The sequence below is a fragment of the Nannobrachium achirus genome (genome assembly GCF_963921795.1).
Source record: "Nannobrachium achirus genome assembly, chromosome: 14".
Classification (NCBI taxonomy): Eukaryota; Metazoa; Chordata; class Actinopteri; order Myctophiformes; family Myctophidae; genus Nannobrachium; species Nannobrachium achirus.
The window spans coordinates 11,701,206-11,719,146 of NC_137821.1; the positions used below are offsets into that span (position 1 = coordinate 11,701,206).

Consider the following 17,941-nt stretch of genomic DNA (forward strand, 5'->3'; position numbering starts at 1 on the left):
CCTTCACATTTTGGCCTAAAATCACGCTGCGACCTGACAGTCGCTTATCTCCCGATTAGGGAGTCTTCCACATGATGTTGTCACAGGGAACACTTACTTTCTCCACGGTAAATACTGTATTGTCATTATAATGATATATATATATATATATATATATATATATATATATATATATCATTATATTGTCTAATCAGAAAAGGGACGTACGGATAGGGTTGAACATATACACGAACATACAGTATACTGTACCTACGCACAAGGTTACTTATTGGAGCGGCTATCTCTGGATCTCATGATTGAGGTCCGTCGAGAGTCCTGCCAGAAGCTAGCTGACTCTTGAACTAAGCACTAAGCTATATTGGCAGCACTCTCGACGGACCTCAATAGAGACAGATACCCAAAGGGTTAGACATAGAACAGCAAGGCATTGGAAGCGCCAGAGATTCTGCCAGTTAGTTACGAGCCTACGTCAGAGTCCCAGTGATCGAGCTCTATTTCATGTTGATGACGACATATTGATTAGGTCAGGATACACCAAATATGTACTAATTATTCGGTTTGCTTTCTTGGCCTAATGGCAGTGTGCACAAGACATTTGGCGCTGAGCGATTAGCTGCTTATAAAATTGTATTATTATTAGTATTACCCTTATTTTTATTATTATTATTATTATTATCTTTTTTTAGTTGTAGCTGATTTACACCACTCATTTCCAGCAACACCCTGAACACAGCCCCCTAGGTGCCACGCTGTAAAAACAGCAGACAAGGGCTAATAGTCATTTCACCTGAAATGACACATTTTGACAAAAAATCCTGGAAAGGAACACTAGCTGGCACATTGATTTTCATTAAACAAAGTGCAGCTGCAATGGTAATTGAATACACATCTTCATGGGAAGTTCCAGCCAGCTGATTCACTGTGTAAAGTACCTCACCTGAAAGAGAGAAGTGGTCTACCTGTGTCATTTAATAGAACAGTAAGGTCAGAAACTATTGAGATTCCCAGCATCTGGGGTGCTTCTGGAGCATTACGTTTTTATTATGTTTACATTCGTTGAAATGGCTCCTTTCTAAACAAAGATTCTTTACTGTGAAAGATGGCCCCTAGACACTGTAAAAACCCTTCTCCAGAACTCCACTATACTGAATGGAAATCCAGAGGGTTGTCTATAAATCCTGATATTTTTTTGGCGGTGGAGTCAAGTCCGACAGACATGTCCGTTTCCATATCCGTGTGGGCGAGATAGACACTGCGTGCACATCCCCCTGGTAATTGTTATAGCAATCTACCCCAAGCCTCTTCAGAAGAATCACAACACACACCTCCTCCTGGTGTTTACAGCATGAATGAAAAGAATAATAATCTTGGGATCAGTGTGTCAACTCTCTGCATGACAAGGCAGCTTGTGTTCATTATTAGCCTCTTTTCTTTCGAATGGCTTGAAGCTACATAGATGTTTTATTTTACAGAATAAATACAAAAGGGTCCTTGGTACATTAATGGTATTCCAGACTAATCAGACAGTTCCATCTGTCTGCAATATTCAACTTATTTGGGAGATGGGGGTCTTAACAAGAATATTTGATGGTAAACCAGACCATGATATCATGCAAATTAATAATTTTGCCAATGTCTGGGCTACCAATAATCCTTTTCTTTCCAGTTCCCATCTGGATGGTTGGTAAATGTTCTCCTCAACTTCATGTCTAATTACCACATCGTGGATGTTTCACAGCCTGACTTGGCCCGCCACGCATGTTCTCAGTCCATGCAGTCAGTGTGCATTTTAAAGTGTGTATGTGTGTGTATATGTTGGAGGAGCAGATCTTCTTTTTTTTTATACACTCAAGAGGTTACAATATAAGTTGATGCTTTTGCTGTTGTAAAGCCCCAGGTGTGCATTAATGTAACCCATTACCCATCCCTTGCAAATGCATTCCTCTGCCATTTCTAGTTCAAAAAAGGGATTCCTTTAACATTTTCTATATGTGTTTATAACTATTAGTTTGATCCTGTTTCCATGTGCATGTATGTGTATGCTGCTGTATATCAGGTGTAAATGTATTCTCTGTCCACATCAGCACTAATTCATCATTTTGTTGTGTAATTCACAGCTAATGGAACATCGGCGTGTAATCCTACTCCGGAGAATCACCTAATCAGGCTGCCCTTCGACTGTGTTCAGAATGGGACTGACTCCAAGTATTACAACACTGGCCGCTGCCCCCTCAACAAATGCGCTGGCTCCTTGGATTCTGATATGCGCTGCAGGGATGGCGGTGCTTTCTGCTGTGCCGTCGAAAGCATGGAAAGTCAAACCATCGACTGCGGGAGCTACAGCTTGCCCGTCCTTGTTGTGTCCAAGTGCAGCTGCCAGAAGTGTGTTGAGCCAATTGTACTGGTTCGTGGCAGAGTGGTCAGCGTCGACAACCATGAACCACTGCGTTTTGGACACATCTACATTGGTAAAGAGCGAGTAGGCTTTACTGGATACCAAGGCGATTTTAACCTGAATGTCCCACCAGAGACAAAGAGGCTGGTTGTGACTTTTGCTGATCCCACTCAGAAATTCATTGACACTACAAAAGTGTTAATCTTTGACAAGAGGGGGGGATCCATTTACCACAAGGTGAAGGTGATGAGAAAGCAGGCACCAATTGATATCGATTCAGGGGAGACCAACACCATTGAATTGGGCGAAATCAAAGGGGAGGATCCCATAGGCCAGTTAGTCATTCCCCCAAATTCCTTCTACAAGGAAAACGGAGAGATATATGAAGGAACTGTAAAAGCCAGCATCACATTCATTGACCCCAGGAATATCACAACGGCTGCCGCGGCCCCCAGCGACCTCAACTTTGTTGACGCAGAGGGCGACATGCTCCCGCTGAGGACCTACGGCATGTTTTCCGTCGACTTAAGAGACGAAACGAACCAGGAGGTCCTTGGAGCGGGCGGCGTCCAGGTCCTCCTCGACACGCAGCACATCACAATGCAAGAGCACATCCCTAAGATGAAGCTGTGGTCCTTGAACCCAAACACGGGTATCTGGGAGGAGGAGAGTGATTTCAGCTACACGCAGAGGACCACCGGTGGCCATGGCAGGAACAAGCGAGAGGAGCGCACGTTCCTCATCGGCAACATGGAGATCAGAGGACGCCTGTACAATTTCGACGTGGCCGAGAACCGGCTCTGCTACGTCAAAGTCCGTGCCTACAAGGATGACCAGTTCCTCCCCACCGACCAGCTGGTGGGTGTCGTGACCAACCTGATAAGCCTGGAGCCCACGACATGGGGATTCTTTTCCAGTGTGATAACTGGACCCAATGGGGCCTGTTTAATATCGTTCTGTGACCAGACGTCTGATGCCTATCAAGCCTATGCCACAGCGTTGATGGGAGGGGAAGAGCTTGAGGCGGCTCCTTCTATCCCTAAGAATCCAAATATCATCGGAGTATCCCAGCCATATCTGAATAAGTTAGACTACCAGCGCACAGACCACGATGATCCCGCCCTGAAGAAAACAGCCTTCAGGACCAACTTGGCAAAACCTGACCCAGCTAATTTTGATGAGACCAATGGGCCAATATACCCCAAACAGGATTTGGTAGCCTGTGAAAACGCCCATGTTTACGCAAACCATTTCAGATTCTTCAGAGTGGGAAAGGACAAGCATGAATACAACGTTGTTCCCTTCCAGGAGACCGATTTGAGCTCATGGATACCCCACTATCTCTCCTGGTGGCCCAATCCCCAGGAGTTCAAGGCCTGCTATATCAAAGTCAAGATACAAGGGCCGGAGGAAGTGATGGTCAGGTCCAGAAACCTGGGAGGAACACACCCAGTGACCAAAGGCAAGCTCTATGGTATCAGGGATATACGCAGCACCTGGGACACCCAGGCCACCCAGGTCTCAGCAGCCTGTGTAGAATTTAAATGCAGCGGAAAGCTGTTTGACCAAGCTGTGGTGGACCGAACACTTGTGTCAGTCATCCCACAGGGAAATTGTCACCGGATTAATATCAATAGCCTTCTACAGGATTATCTCACCAACCGTCCCCCAGTTGCTCAAAACAGTGATTCCTCTGCATTCACCATGCTGGCACCTCTTGATGCACTGGGACACAACTATGGCATCTATACAGTCACATCCCAGAACCCAACGGTGGCAAAGGGGATCGCTATTGGACGCTGCTTTGATGGCACCTCATCTGGTTCCTCAAATCAAATGTCAGGTGCTGGGGTAGCCCTGACTTTCAGATGCAGAGAAAAGCCTATCCTTGGAGACGTGGACATGTTAAGACCAGAAAGAAGCGTGTAGGAGCAGTTTCCAAAAATGTGTTTGAAAAAATCGGCCTGATGGTGGCGCTATATGGGACAGATCCATGTTGATGACATGAGTGTAGACATACTGTGTAGCGATTTGCGTGATTTTAGGGCAAAATCTGTAGGAGTAGTGTCCAAAAATGTGTTTAAAAAGATCAGCCTGAAGGTGGCGCTAAATGGGACAGATCCATGTCGATGACATTAGTGTAGAGCAAGTGTGTACGGATTTGTGTGATTTTAGGGCAAAATTTGTAGGAGCAGTGTCCAAAAATGTGTTTGAAAAAGTGGGCCTGATGGTGGCGCTATATGGGACAGATCCATGTTGATGACATGAGTGTAGACATACTGTGTAGCGATTTGCGTGATTTTAGGGCCAAATCTGTAGGAGTAGTGTCCAAAAATGTGGTTTAAAAAATCTGCCTGAAAGTGGCGCTAAATGGGACAGATCCATGTTGATGAGATGAGTGTAGACATACTGTGTACCGATTTGCGTGATTTTAGGGGAACTATTGTAGGAGCAGTGTCCAAAAATTGCAAGAATCGGCCTCATGGTGGCACTAGAAGAGGGCCATATGAGAATTGATGTGTGGAGGTTGTGGTTTGGCAGGAAAGGAGTGTGTGTGCATAATTTGGCATGGATCGGGGCAACGGTTGCGGAGATATGAGCAGGGCAAAAGTGTGACGTGTGACGTGTGACTGACAGACAGACAGACAGACAGACAGACAGACAGACAGACAGACAGACGGACGGACAGACAGACAGACAGCCGGTGGAGGTTTTGATAGTAAGTGCGACCTGGCGGTCGCAACCAGCCAAATGAGATTTAGGCATAAGTTATATTACACTGATTGTATAGGCCCTATCTGTTTTTGAGGTAACTGTTCATCCCCCGATATCATGATGGCTAATTTGACCTTTGGGCAACACAAATAAGTTGGTGTGTCCAAAAACGTAGTTACTGCACTCTGCCTTTGTAGGGCAGTATTGTGTATGTATTTTTTTCAAATGAAAACAACTGCCTATGTAAAACTGCAAAAGCAAATAATAAAATGCTTTGAAAAATGGTATGAAATAATGATAAGTAGGCTATAAATGATTTGAACCTCCGAAATGTACATTGCAGCTTATTGTTTATGCCATTATGATATGACATCCACAGGTTTTATAATCTGGGTTCCCAGAAGTTTTTCACTTTTTGGTGTTCGCTTTTTTATGTTCAACAAGTTCAAATTGTATACAGTACAGGGTAAGTGGGCACTAGGGACATCTAGGCACCTATGTATCATTATCAGACTTAAATGTTTCCTTCAACTTCTTGTTTTTGCCCCAGAATGAGATACAGGTTTTGTAGCAATTTGTAGAAAAAGTAGACCTTATAGGATGTTTAATCATGTTGTAATCATGTATATTTTACTTTTGTATGTGTAGGCCTATGTATAACTGCTCAAAGAAATGATGGGAACAAAATGTTCCCTTAATTTATTTGAATTTATTTGAGTATAGTATACTGTAGAACTGTAGCGTAGACCAGGATATTACTCTTTGGAACGCCATCTTTTTTTCTTTTTCTTTTCTTTTTTTTCTTTTTTTGTAATACATCCAATTTAACACCACCCATTCTTCCTTGGTGCCCACCTAACCTGTTACCTTAAAATCATGTAGTGTATATTTTATTTCTCTAAATTTTCCAAAACATATACCTGGTTCTCATGTGCCCACTCTCCTGGTACTCAACACTATCATATTAGCATACAATAATAAACATTAGGTTATTACAAAACAAAATCAACACATGCTTATGTTATTTCACATACCAGCCAGTCTGGAGTCGCTAAAGTTGGCAGACAAGATAGGCTACTGTGTCAGTTCAGGACTACCATCCCATGGCTCACGTTGTGCTTAGGCTATCATGGATTTATGTCTAATCTGTTTGTACACAATCTTCTGTCACACGTTTTTTTAAGATATTAAATAATGTTCTGAGCTGAGTACTGTCGCATGCTCGCTCGCAAGCAACTTGTAGACTGAACCTACAGCCTATGGGATTGGTGTCGAGGGCAGAGACTGTGTCTTAGCAACACTGTGTCAATGAGCCAATGCGCTGCCCACAAACAAACAGGCTCACACAGCAACAATGGGATGCAGCAATTAATGTCTCAGAGGAGAGCAGAGCGGAAGCTGACGGGCAGATTCACCGTCATTTCTCAATTAAATCACCACGTCATTCATATTTATCCCCCAACCTTAAAATACGGGACAAAGAGCATCCCGTATCAGTTCAATACGGGACACGTCTTTTAGTTTCCAAAAACGTGACGATCGATTTACAGGACGGTTGGTAACCTTACATGTTACAGAAGGAGCATTAGCTTTGATATAAAGATGAATATAACTTTCTTAACTGAACATGATGTGATTCCTGTTTTTTACATGTTGCCCAAGATTCATTAAAGTCTGATTGAACCTAAGGGCCGACCCATTGTAGCTTGTAATGATTCCCTTTTGGAGCCTCTGTCAAATTTTGTTGATTATTTTATTACGCCATATGTTCTTAGACTTCCATCTTATGTCCAGGACTCCACTGATGTCATTAATAAAATCTCAGAGATTAAAGATTTACCTGGACAATATTGGTTACCTTATATATAAATAATATATCCCATGAACGAGGGTTTTATCTTAAGGATCGCACTGACCTCCCCCAGTGCATTTGTCTGTGGGTTAGCCTCTCTAGTCCTTAAACTCAACTATTTCTCATTTATTGGGGATTTCTACTTACAGTTAAAGGGCTCATCTATGGGCCCCACTTTTGCTCCAGATTACGCCAAACGTTATATGGTCTTTTTTAGTACAACTTTGTTTTCAATCCTGAGAACAATCCTTTTTGTGAAACTAATCCTCAAATGGTACAGGTATTTGGATGATGTATTTTGCCTTTTCCAGGAAAAACTGAGGAATTGGTGGACTATTTGATCTTAAGTTTACAGTTGAGTATGAAACGAGTGTCATTTCTTGATATGTGGATAGAGCAAAGAAATTGAGGCCTCATCACCACCCTATATAATAAAGAAACTGACCGTAACACTTTTCTTTTATTTAGTAGTGCTCATCCCAAAGCTCTAAAAATGGCTTACCAAAAAGTCAGTTCTACAGACTGAGACGCATTTGCCATTCCGATGAGGACTACATGGAAAAGGCCTTGGAAATTATATATATATATAAAATAAAATAACAACACTTCCTGGAAAGGGGCTATTCTAATCAATGTGTTGATGATGCCTACCAGATTGCTCTATCTAAACCTAGACCTGTTTTATTGAAAAAGAGTGTCAAAAAATAAAAACCCTATTCAGTGTCTTGTATCACCACTTACACCCCTCAGGGTCCTGAAATACTGGCATATCTTGTAATCAGATCCAGCTCTCATCCAGCATTTCAAAGACCCACCTCTTTTTGTTCATAAAAGAGGACCAAATATAAGGGACAAATTGGTTAGAGCCAATATTTTGCCACCTCCTAAACAGACTCTTCTGACCCCTCTTAAACCAGGGAATTACCCCTGTGTCAATTGTGCTCAATGCAGCAATACTTCAACAACCAATGTCTTTAGACACCCTAGGCTAGAACAGGGAAAACTTTTCCAGTGAGGGGCTTTATCACATGCAACACAAAACATGTTGTGTATGTTTTAAGATGCCCATGTGATAAAGTATATATCGGTAAAACCACCCGTCCCCTTAAACAAATTTTGCCCTGATTTTTAAGTTGTTTGGGAGTTTTGGAACACCATACTGGTTTCATTGTTTATGTTTAAACTCTGTTTTTAGAAAATTGCATGAAACGCCTTGCCACAACGCGTCCGGACTACGTGCTCTGTGGACTGAAAAAGCAGAGGGTTGTCCCAAAGATTTCCGTTGTCGGGGCCAGATCGGCGCGTCTGCCATTTTAGCTCTGCACATCCGGCGGTTGCAACTGACGGTACACAATATGATGTTGTGTGATGGATAAAAGGTTTCCTTTTCCTATCAATATACATTTGATGGAAAGATTATTATATTCCATATGAATAGACAGTTTCCCCCAAAATATTAAAGTACTCTCACACAAGAAATGAGTCCACACAGTGTAAGTCCGTTTTTCTGTTAGTTGTATTGAAAGAATAGTGCAGAGGTCAACGTACAGTACAGTACAGCCATTCACCCATACTGGCTAATAGACAGTTGACATGATTTTATATAGTTACTGTGAACCAGTATGATGTAATATCGTGACCGTGGTCACCTCATCGGCTGACCTGACCTTTATCAGTGGTCAGAACACAACAGAGTTGTTGACTTAAAGATGGTTTGCCAGTTAAATATCAGGCCCTTGTACAGTGTCAAGGCTGTAGGAACAACAAAGTTAAAACAACAGGGTTTGTTTTGGAACACAGAGTGGCAAACAGCACAATCAAAGAATTATGATATTTGACCGTTATACACAAATTGGTACACACTACTATATTAATATTATATTAATAATATTAACCAAACAGGATCCATCATTGTGATTGGCTTTTCCTCTTCAAACCTTTATTGAAACTAAGATCCCCCAAAGTAACTTTTAATAATAAATAACAGTACTGCATTAATTCTTATTGCCTTTAATAATAAATAACAGTATTGCATTAATTCTTATTGCTGAAAATTCCTCTTCAATATTCAACACTGGAAAATAACATTACAAAAAAAGAAAACGTTTATTAATAATGAAAAACAACGTAATAATAAATATTAGCGGTGATTTTAACCCCGGCGAGCTGACCCCGTGCTCGCCACCTCGGGGTGGTCAGCTCGCCGCTGCATGACCACGGGGCCGCATGACCACGGGGTCAGCGGCGGGGGTCTCGCCGCTGACCACGGGGCCGATGACCGTCACCTCGCCGGTGACGGTCTGGAGACAGCATCTCCAGACCAACCCACAACAACAGACCCTCTCTCAGATGGCCAGGGATAATGAGGGAGTCGGAGGGGCTGCAGGTCCAGAGATCGTCCACCCAGGTGGTGGCCTATTCGTCAGAGCAGCAGGGCAGAGCCCAGCGACGCAGAGCTAGCTCTTCAACCAGGAGGAGAGCAGATATAGATCTGAAATGGATGAGAGAGAGAGAGAGAGAGAGAGAGAGAGAGAGAGAGAGAGAGAGAGAGAGAGAGGGGTGTGTGTGTGTGTGTGTGTGTGTGTGTGTGTGTGTGTGTGTGTGTGTGTGTGTGTGTGTGTGTGTGTGTGTGTGTGTGTGTGTGTGTGTGTGTGTGTGTGTGTGTGTGTTGAAATTGATTCATGAAATATTTTGAGTGTTTTGTCTTCATATTTTCCCCCCTTTACTTAAGGAAACACTTCACCCATTTTCAACCAAAGCAACATGAAGCGAAGTGTCAGTCTAGATTTATCTAATATGTATAGGCCTACTTATATTGTGGTGTAATGTTAAAGACAGGTACTGCATGTCAACCAATAACATTGCATCAATATTCTGTAGGCTACAACATAGGCAAAACGTTTGTTGTCAAATCACAGAGTCCACCTCTCTTTCGGGGGATATGGTGTAATGTTTATGTTGTTTGTTCAGATACCAAAGTACAACGACGTGTTGCGTGCTTTCAATCCAAGGGCTTTATTCACCATCTAGTTTATACAGAGTTCTGGCTGCATAGTGCATAGGCCTACTATTGCATGAATCCCATGACTGGTTAAACTGTATATGTGTCCAGTCTGTCCACTAGGCGGGGTAGTTGTACCAGCATAAATGTCCTGTACATCACATTGCTCCCCCCCCCCCCCCCCCCCTTTTTTTTAAACAATGTTCCAAATATAGTGCAATCAGATAAACAAACAATAACACACATAGCTACTGAATATGGCAAATCTTTAGCTATAAGCCTGAAAACATAATACTGCAGGTGTATTTCAAAAATCAAACATAACAATAAACTTCAACAACAATAGACCTAGGAGGTCAAAAGCACAGCACAGGATCTTGCAGCTTCATGGGGCTCTAGCAGTAATTTCACGCGGACGACGCACAAAGCAACACTTTGATGAACTCTGCGAAGATCAGCGCCTCACGTCATGTGTCCAGAAGTTTCAAAGTTACTGTCTTTTATGGGTGCATCGATATCATCATTTCCCAGCTCAAACATAGATCCAGAGGTAGCCCTGAAACATGACAGTCGTTGATAATCTGACGTACGACCGTCATGGGTCATTGTTTACCTGCGTTGGTGGAGGCGGGTGCAGGCGAATCCAAAAGCCCTATACAAACTACACCAACAGTCAAATTTCACAAACAAAGTGCTTTATAAAGTCCAGTTATAAAGCTTGGCGGGCATTGTATAATTACTGGCCGGCATTGTGTTTGTTAATAAAAAGCCTTTTTATCTGATCGTTTTATGTTTTCCCATGCATTTCCTGGTGTTCTGCATGCACGCCCACGTCTCAGTGTTCAATAGATGGGGTTGGTGCGCAACTGCGCATGCGGAACACCTGGAAATGCATGGGAAAACACTAAACGATCGGATAAAAAGGCTTTTTATTAACAAATACAATGCAGGACAGTAATTATACAATGCCGGCCAAGCTTTATAACTGGTTGTGACTTTATAAAGCACTTTGTTTGTGAAATTGGACTGTTGGTGTAGTTTGTATAGGGCTTTTGGATTGGCCTGGCTGCACCCGCCTCCACCAACGCAGGTAAGCGATGACCCATGACGGTCGTACATCAGATTATCAACAACTGTCATGTTTCAGGGCTAATTTAGAGGAATGGATGCAATTGCAAAGTGATTCCGTTGCTTATGCCCAAGAGAACTGATACAGGCTGGCCAATGATGATGAGCTGCAAGCATCCGCAGAGACGCTAGCCTTAATCTACAAGCAAGATCTTTCAATAGAATTCCAATTACAGCTGCTCTCCTTTAGAAACGCTCTGAGAGCAGAGATAGAGTGCTCGCTGTGAAGAGTTTGATGCGCTATTTTGGCCGCCTCAGTCAGAATAATTCTCTTTATTTTCTTTTTTTCTAACCTCAGAACTTCCTTTCGCTGCCCATGGTGATTTGTGAAGAGAGCTGGCATGGTAGAAGTTTCAACTTTCAAGTGCTAAATGGCTACAAATAGTTTCAACGTCCTGGGCTGTCGCTCTGTCGGACATTAGTTTGTTTGATTCATTGATTCAAGAATTTATCAGAAGATTGCATAGGAAAAAGTATATCTCATATAACATTGAAAGATGGATAGAATGTTGTAGGCTACACTGTGGTGAAAGGGCCCCCTATCCTTGCAGGGGGGCCTCTGGATTCTCAGCTACGCAGCTGAAGAGGATGACATGGGGGTGTCTGGGACTGTTATATCGTGCTCTGCTGGATAATTCTGGTATTGCCCACTAATATATAGCTCAAGGTTTCATTGTCAAACACGTTACATACGGGTAATAATAATAATAATAATAATACATTTTATTTATAACGCACTTTACATTTGAAGCAAATCTCAAAGTGCTACATTAAAATCGAAAGACTAAAACAACTAAGAATTAAAACGAGAACACAGTGAATGAAATCAGAACATTGATCACCTATACACAGCTAAGAAAAACACACAAAACATCCAACGACTGTCTAGGGCCTAGGCAAACGCCTTGTTAAAAAGAAATGTCTTTAGTCCCCCTTTAAAAATATACAAATAACATTGGACCTCGGTGAAATAATTAACCGATGTCCGATGCCACTCTGATGCCTCCAAAGCAACCAATACATTGATTCGACCGATGTATCTGTCGTACCTGTTTGTTGATAAAGTGTAAGGTTTTTTAATTGGGGAACAATGGGTACAGGGCGGGGACTGAGTTACTTCCAGGAAAGAGTAGGGAAAGTGCTTGAGTGTTGTGATGTTACTATAGGCCTACTTGATACCAACAGATCGTATGTCTTGTTTAGACTTTCACCTTGAAGACGTCACTTGGGATCGTTCTAAAGAAGGGCGGGAACTGACGGCCGTCACTCAAATAGGAGCAGGTGGAAAAGTAACTTACCTAAAAAAAGGGTTAAAAAAAACATTTGTTCTGCAATATATCATTGTCTGGCAGAAACCTCTTTATCTCCATGTTTTAACTGTGTGTGCAGTGGCGGTTGGTATGTATATTGCGCCCTAGGCGAGGTAGTATAGCGCCGCCCTATGGCCGCGCGAAGCGCGGCCCCTCGCGGCGCCGGAAAAATCGGTTATTTGCGGGCAAATTATGCATGTTTTCAAGCTATTTGCGGGCAAATTATGCATTTTTTCAAGTTATTTGCGGGCAAATTATGCATTTTTTCAAGTTATTTGCGGGCAAATTATGCATTTTTTCAAGTTAAAAGCGGTTCGGTTCTACACGGCGGCAGAACCATTTTGGGCTTAATATAATAGGGTTTATAAAAGCATGATCTGACTGTCTTACCTTGGGCTGATCAGGAGAAATGATTCTTTCACAGTCACGCACAGTGAGACAAGAGTTCCTATATCCTGGCTGATAGCCTGAGGTCTGTGTTAAGTCAGGAACAACATGATCCTCTCCATGTGATGTTTCAGGGCAAGCATCTATATTATAATATATCCATAGTAGTGAAGACGGAGAACTCCATGCATTGTTGTTTTCAATTTCAATACTGGCGCGTGGATATGACATCACATGGAGGGGAGGGGGGGGCGGAGTGGCCAGCCTCTATCACTACCACCCATAGAGTATATATAAAAGCTACCACCAGGTGGTGTTGTTGTATTCGGTCTGATATAAACAGACAAGAGTGGACTGTTTGCACGGCCTTCACTCTACTTTTTTTTTTCTTTTTCTTCGGTGCACTTCGCCCTGGGCGAGTGCACCGCTGGCCCCCCCTGGCGGCCGCCCCTGTGTGTGTGTGTGTGTGTGTGTGTGTGTGTGTGTGTGTGTGTGTGTGTGTGTGTGTGTGTGTGTGTGTGTGTGTGTGTGTGTGTGTGTGTGTGTAGATCCGCTGTTTTCACTATGTTTGAAATAGGGATTCATTAGAACAGGGTTTTCAGCCCAAGGACCCCTTAACTGAGAGGGAGATAAAGCAGGGACCCCCAGTACATACTGTATAAAATTGTGTTGCAGATTTTCATCGATTTCATTAAAGCACTGTCATCAGTCTATGTTGGATTTCTGTTAATGTGTTTTTTCAGACATTTAACCAAATCGCAGATATTCAGTCAATTTGATCTTTCAACTCTCTACGCCATACCTATTTGCCAAAAATAGCCGATCTACAAGCTCTTAACGCCTTGCACTGCGAGACATTGAGAGCTTGTAGATCTGCTATTTTTGGCTAAAGTTCTCATCCGAATGGGGATGCGAGGGTTCAAGTTGTTCTTTGAAAATAATGATCCTATCACACAAAGAAGACCCCTGCATTAGAATATATTTGTGTCCCTTCCTGGAAATGTAGTGGAGTCAAAAGTACACAAACAGTTCTGTTTGAAATATATATTGATGGTCATGTGCTTGCAAATAAAACAAATACAATAGTATAGCCTATAATAATAATCATGATGAGTACATTAATGTGTACATAGTTACTGTCCACCTTAGCAATTACTGACCGTAAACAACAGTATCAGTTAACAGTAGAATAACAATGATCTGCGTATTGAAACAATACGCACTAGATAGGATGCCATGTCAACAATGACCTGGCATCTGTCTTAATAACATTCTAAATTACATTTTAGCCTTAAGCCTCACCTCAGAACATCCTTTCGCTGTCCATGGTGCTGATTTGTGAAGAAGAGCTGGCATGGTAGAAGTTTCAACTTTCAAGTGTTAATGGCTGCAAATAGTTTCAACGTCCTGGACTGTGACATTTGTTTGTTTCATTGTTTCAAGAATTTATCAGAAGGTTGCTTAGGAAAAAGTCCCATATAACGTTGAAAGACAGATGGATAGAACCCAGTACTTTGCATAGGATAACATGACCAATAGCAGTCTTAGAAAATACAATTACAAAAACATATTGTTATATTGGCTGCAGTGCAGTGCTGTGCAAATAAAGTGATGTTGTAGGCTACACTGTGGTGAAAGGGGCCCCTGTCCTTGCATGGGGGCCTCGGGATTTTCAGCTACGTAGCTGAAGCAGATGACATGGGGGTGTCTGGGACTGTTATCGTGCTCTGCTGGATAATTCTGGTATTGCCCAGTAATATATAGCTCAAGGTTTCATGGTCTCTCCGCAGACACGTTACAGACAAATAAAATCGGACATCGGTGAAATAATTAACCGATGTCCGATGCCACTCTGATGTCTCCGATTACCTTGCATAAGACTGCAAGGTAATCGATAGTCAGGTTGGACAAAATTGTATTATTTAGTTTTTCAACTGATTCTGACAGGAAATTAGGTCTACTAGCCAGGATAAAAAATCTACCCTGATCTGCTCACTGCAAATACCCACAGTGGCCAAATCAAGTTGGGCTCCCATCGACTTTCTATACAGGAGGAAAATATCCAGAAAAAAAATCTGCTTTAAGTAGTAAGTAGGGGTTTGTCATGATGCTGAATCCATTGCAAGCATTTGTTTTGCACAAAAAAAGATTCCTTGGGCAAAAAATGGCCCCAGAAAATGATGGTTTAGTGATGAAAAGTGATGAGTCATCACCTTTTGCACCTTTTGTGGGCGTTTTCTGGGGCCAATGAATGTTTTTTGTGCAAAACAAATGCTTGCAATGGATTCAGCATCATGACAAACCCCTAGTTAGACCCCTCACATCCTACTTAAAGCAGATTTCTTTCTGGGTATTTTCCTCTTGTATAGAAAGTCGGGAGCCCAACTTGATTTGGCCGCTGTGAGTATTTGCAGTGAGCAGATCACCTGGCTAGTAGACCTAATTTCCTGTCAGAATCAGTTGAAAAACTAAATAATACAATTTTGTCCAACCCCTGCCTTATATTTACCGGACTGGCTAGGGCACGTGCTACGGGCTAAGGTGGAGTCTGAAGAGGTGAGTCTTCAGATTATGTCAGAAGATAGGGAGTGAGTCTGCAGTTCTACTTCTAACTTAACAAATACATTTCCGAAATATGAACAAAGAAACGGACACTTCATTCATTACATTTGACACACACACACACACACACACACACACACACACACACACACACACACACACACACACACACACACACACACACACACACACACACACACAGGAAGGCTTAAAGGAGTAGTAGTAAAATGCCTTTTTTTCTTGACTTCATGGATATTCTTTGTGTATTTGTCGCATTCCTAAGACAAAAAGATATATAGTAAATGTACCCCCATTGATTCTGGATTCCGACTCCGGAATCAATGTGGGTATATTTATTGTAATCAAATTATTCTCTTAGGAATGAGACAAAAAAAAAGAATATTATTCTCCAGGGTTTGATTAATCAATAGAAAAAAGGTTGTTTTGGGGGCGAACTACTCCTTTAAGGAAATGCATCTCAGATTCATAATATATTATATAAGTGGACAAAGATGTGTGTGTGGTTTTATTCAAAAGGAGGGTGTGTATTAAGCATTTACCACAGCAAGCCTTTGTCTCTTTTGTGATGAATCCATTTCTCTAAATGTCCATTGTCATCATCAAATTATGTTGACAGTCATCCAGATCAACGTATCAAATGTGTCTCCAAAAAACAAAGAAACTGACACTTAATTCCTGAGGACAGAGTTACATGTGCATGACTTACATAGATAGTTACGGTAGGAAGACAGATAGATCAACACACGCACACGCGTGCACGCGTGCATGCGCGCACGCACGCACGCACGCACGCACGCACGCACGCACGCACGCACGCACGCATGCACGCACGCACGCACGCACGCACGCACGCACACACACACACACACACACACACACACACACACATAGAGAGAGAGAGAGAGAAGACAGAGAGTATAAGGCCTTCCCCTGTGTCTATCTTCGCTTTCGACCGAAGTTCAAACATTGGCCAAAGGTTTGTGAGTATTTTCACCAGTGGTGTAAAGTAACTATAAGTAAATTTACTTAAGTACTGTACAGTACTCAAGTACAATTTTGAAGTATTTGTACTAGAGTATTTCCAAATTCCAATAATTTTTCTTCTACTTCACTACATCTGATACAAATATTGTACTTTCACTCCACTACAATTATTTTAATTTTTTTTTAATTTTTTTTTAATTTAGGTCCTACTAGTTACTTTGCAGATATGATTATATTGTGAAACATACATTAATCCACTATTTCCCTATACCTAGGCTATTTTAAAATAGCCGATCTACAAGCTGGCGTTGTGACACATTGTGAGCTTGTAGATCTGCTATGTTCAAACAATTTGTACTTTTACTTAGTAAAAAAAAGTACTTTAAGTATATGTTGATGCCAATACTTTCATACTTTTACTTGTAACAGAGTATTTATACATAGCAGTATTGATTGCAATCATCTTTCCGTATCTATGGGTTTGTCGCTCTGACATCATGCTCTGACGTCACTGTGATGTCAGGGGAACCACTCTTAACAGAATGGGCTTGCTGCCCTGACATTACACTCTGGCTTCACTGTGATGTCACACAAACAGAATCCCTTTTATGTCCATATATGGAGTTCCTTGATGTCATCAATATTAAGCCCATATCTAACAGGACTTCATGGGAATGCCCATATATGGAGGCCACATGCCACACTTACGGCTGGTTCTACAGAGAGGGATCTCCATTTATGGGCATAAAAGGGTATATGTCAGACCTATGTCATATATGGCTTTCACATAACGAATAACTGAGTAAGCATGTTTGGGCTCTCACAGCATATCGCCATATACAGTACATGGATCTCCATGGGTACCAGGGGTCTCCATATATGGGTAACTGGTTCAATATACATCACTGGCCAGATGGCAAAGAATTGGCACAACCGAGTCAAAATGCCTCAACTCTTACATTCCAAGTGCTTGTCAGCGTTGGGGGGTCCCCTGTTTTAATTTGATTATTTTGGGAGGTCATGGCCTGAAAAGGTTGAACCACTGGTCTATGCGCCACACAAATGTAATGGAACAAACTTCAGGACAGGAGGACACTGGATGCATTGATTTCCATGGCCTCCAAATGTCCATTCTGTCCTCCACAACATGACCTTAGAATGCATTATTATGATCTATAGAGATGAAGAGTTACATTGACAATATAGAGTAAATATATAATCTATGTATATGGTGTATATTATCAGTTTTTTGGATATAGCTTTCTTTTCCTCTCGCTTTTGAGTAATATATAAATAGTTTATATAAATTCATACCATTTTGGTAGGCAAAGACATCAGAGGACGACGCTGATAAGTAGCGTTCGGGTAGGATTAAATACGTTTTATGCTTCTTCCTACTCCTTTTTGACCAGGATTTTTTTTGTTTTGTGACATTGCCAGTGAGGCTTGTTTTTGACATTTTTTATATGTTAAAAATAAAGACTTTCATTCATTCATTCACCTTTAAATGTCCATTCTGTCCTCCACAACAAGTAGCGACCCCTTTAAATGTCCATTCTGTCCTCCACAACAAGTAGCGACCCCTT

The 17,941-nt window shown here is 41.9% G+C and overlaps 1 protein-coding gene across 1 annotated transcript in view; it reads left to right on the plus strand.

The window, feature by feature from the left end:
* LOC308297806 (cartilage intermediate layer protein 1-like) overlaps window positions 1-17,941 on the plus strand; it is a gene marked incomplete at both ends in the record, with an annotated part of 63,394 nt that overhangs the window by 44,334 nt on the left and 1,119 nt on the right. Inside the window, 2 exon segments of the mRNA XM_080741373.1 lie at window positions 9,269-9,323; window positions 9,325-9,441. Of these exon segments, the coding sequence (XP_080597499.1) occupies window positions 9,269-9,323; window positions 9,325-9,441 (172 nt within the window).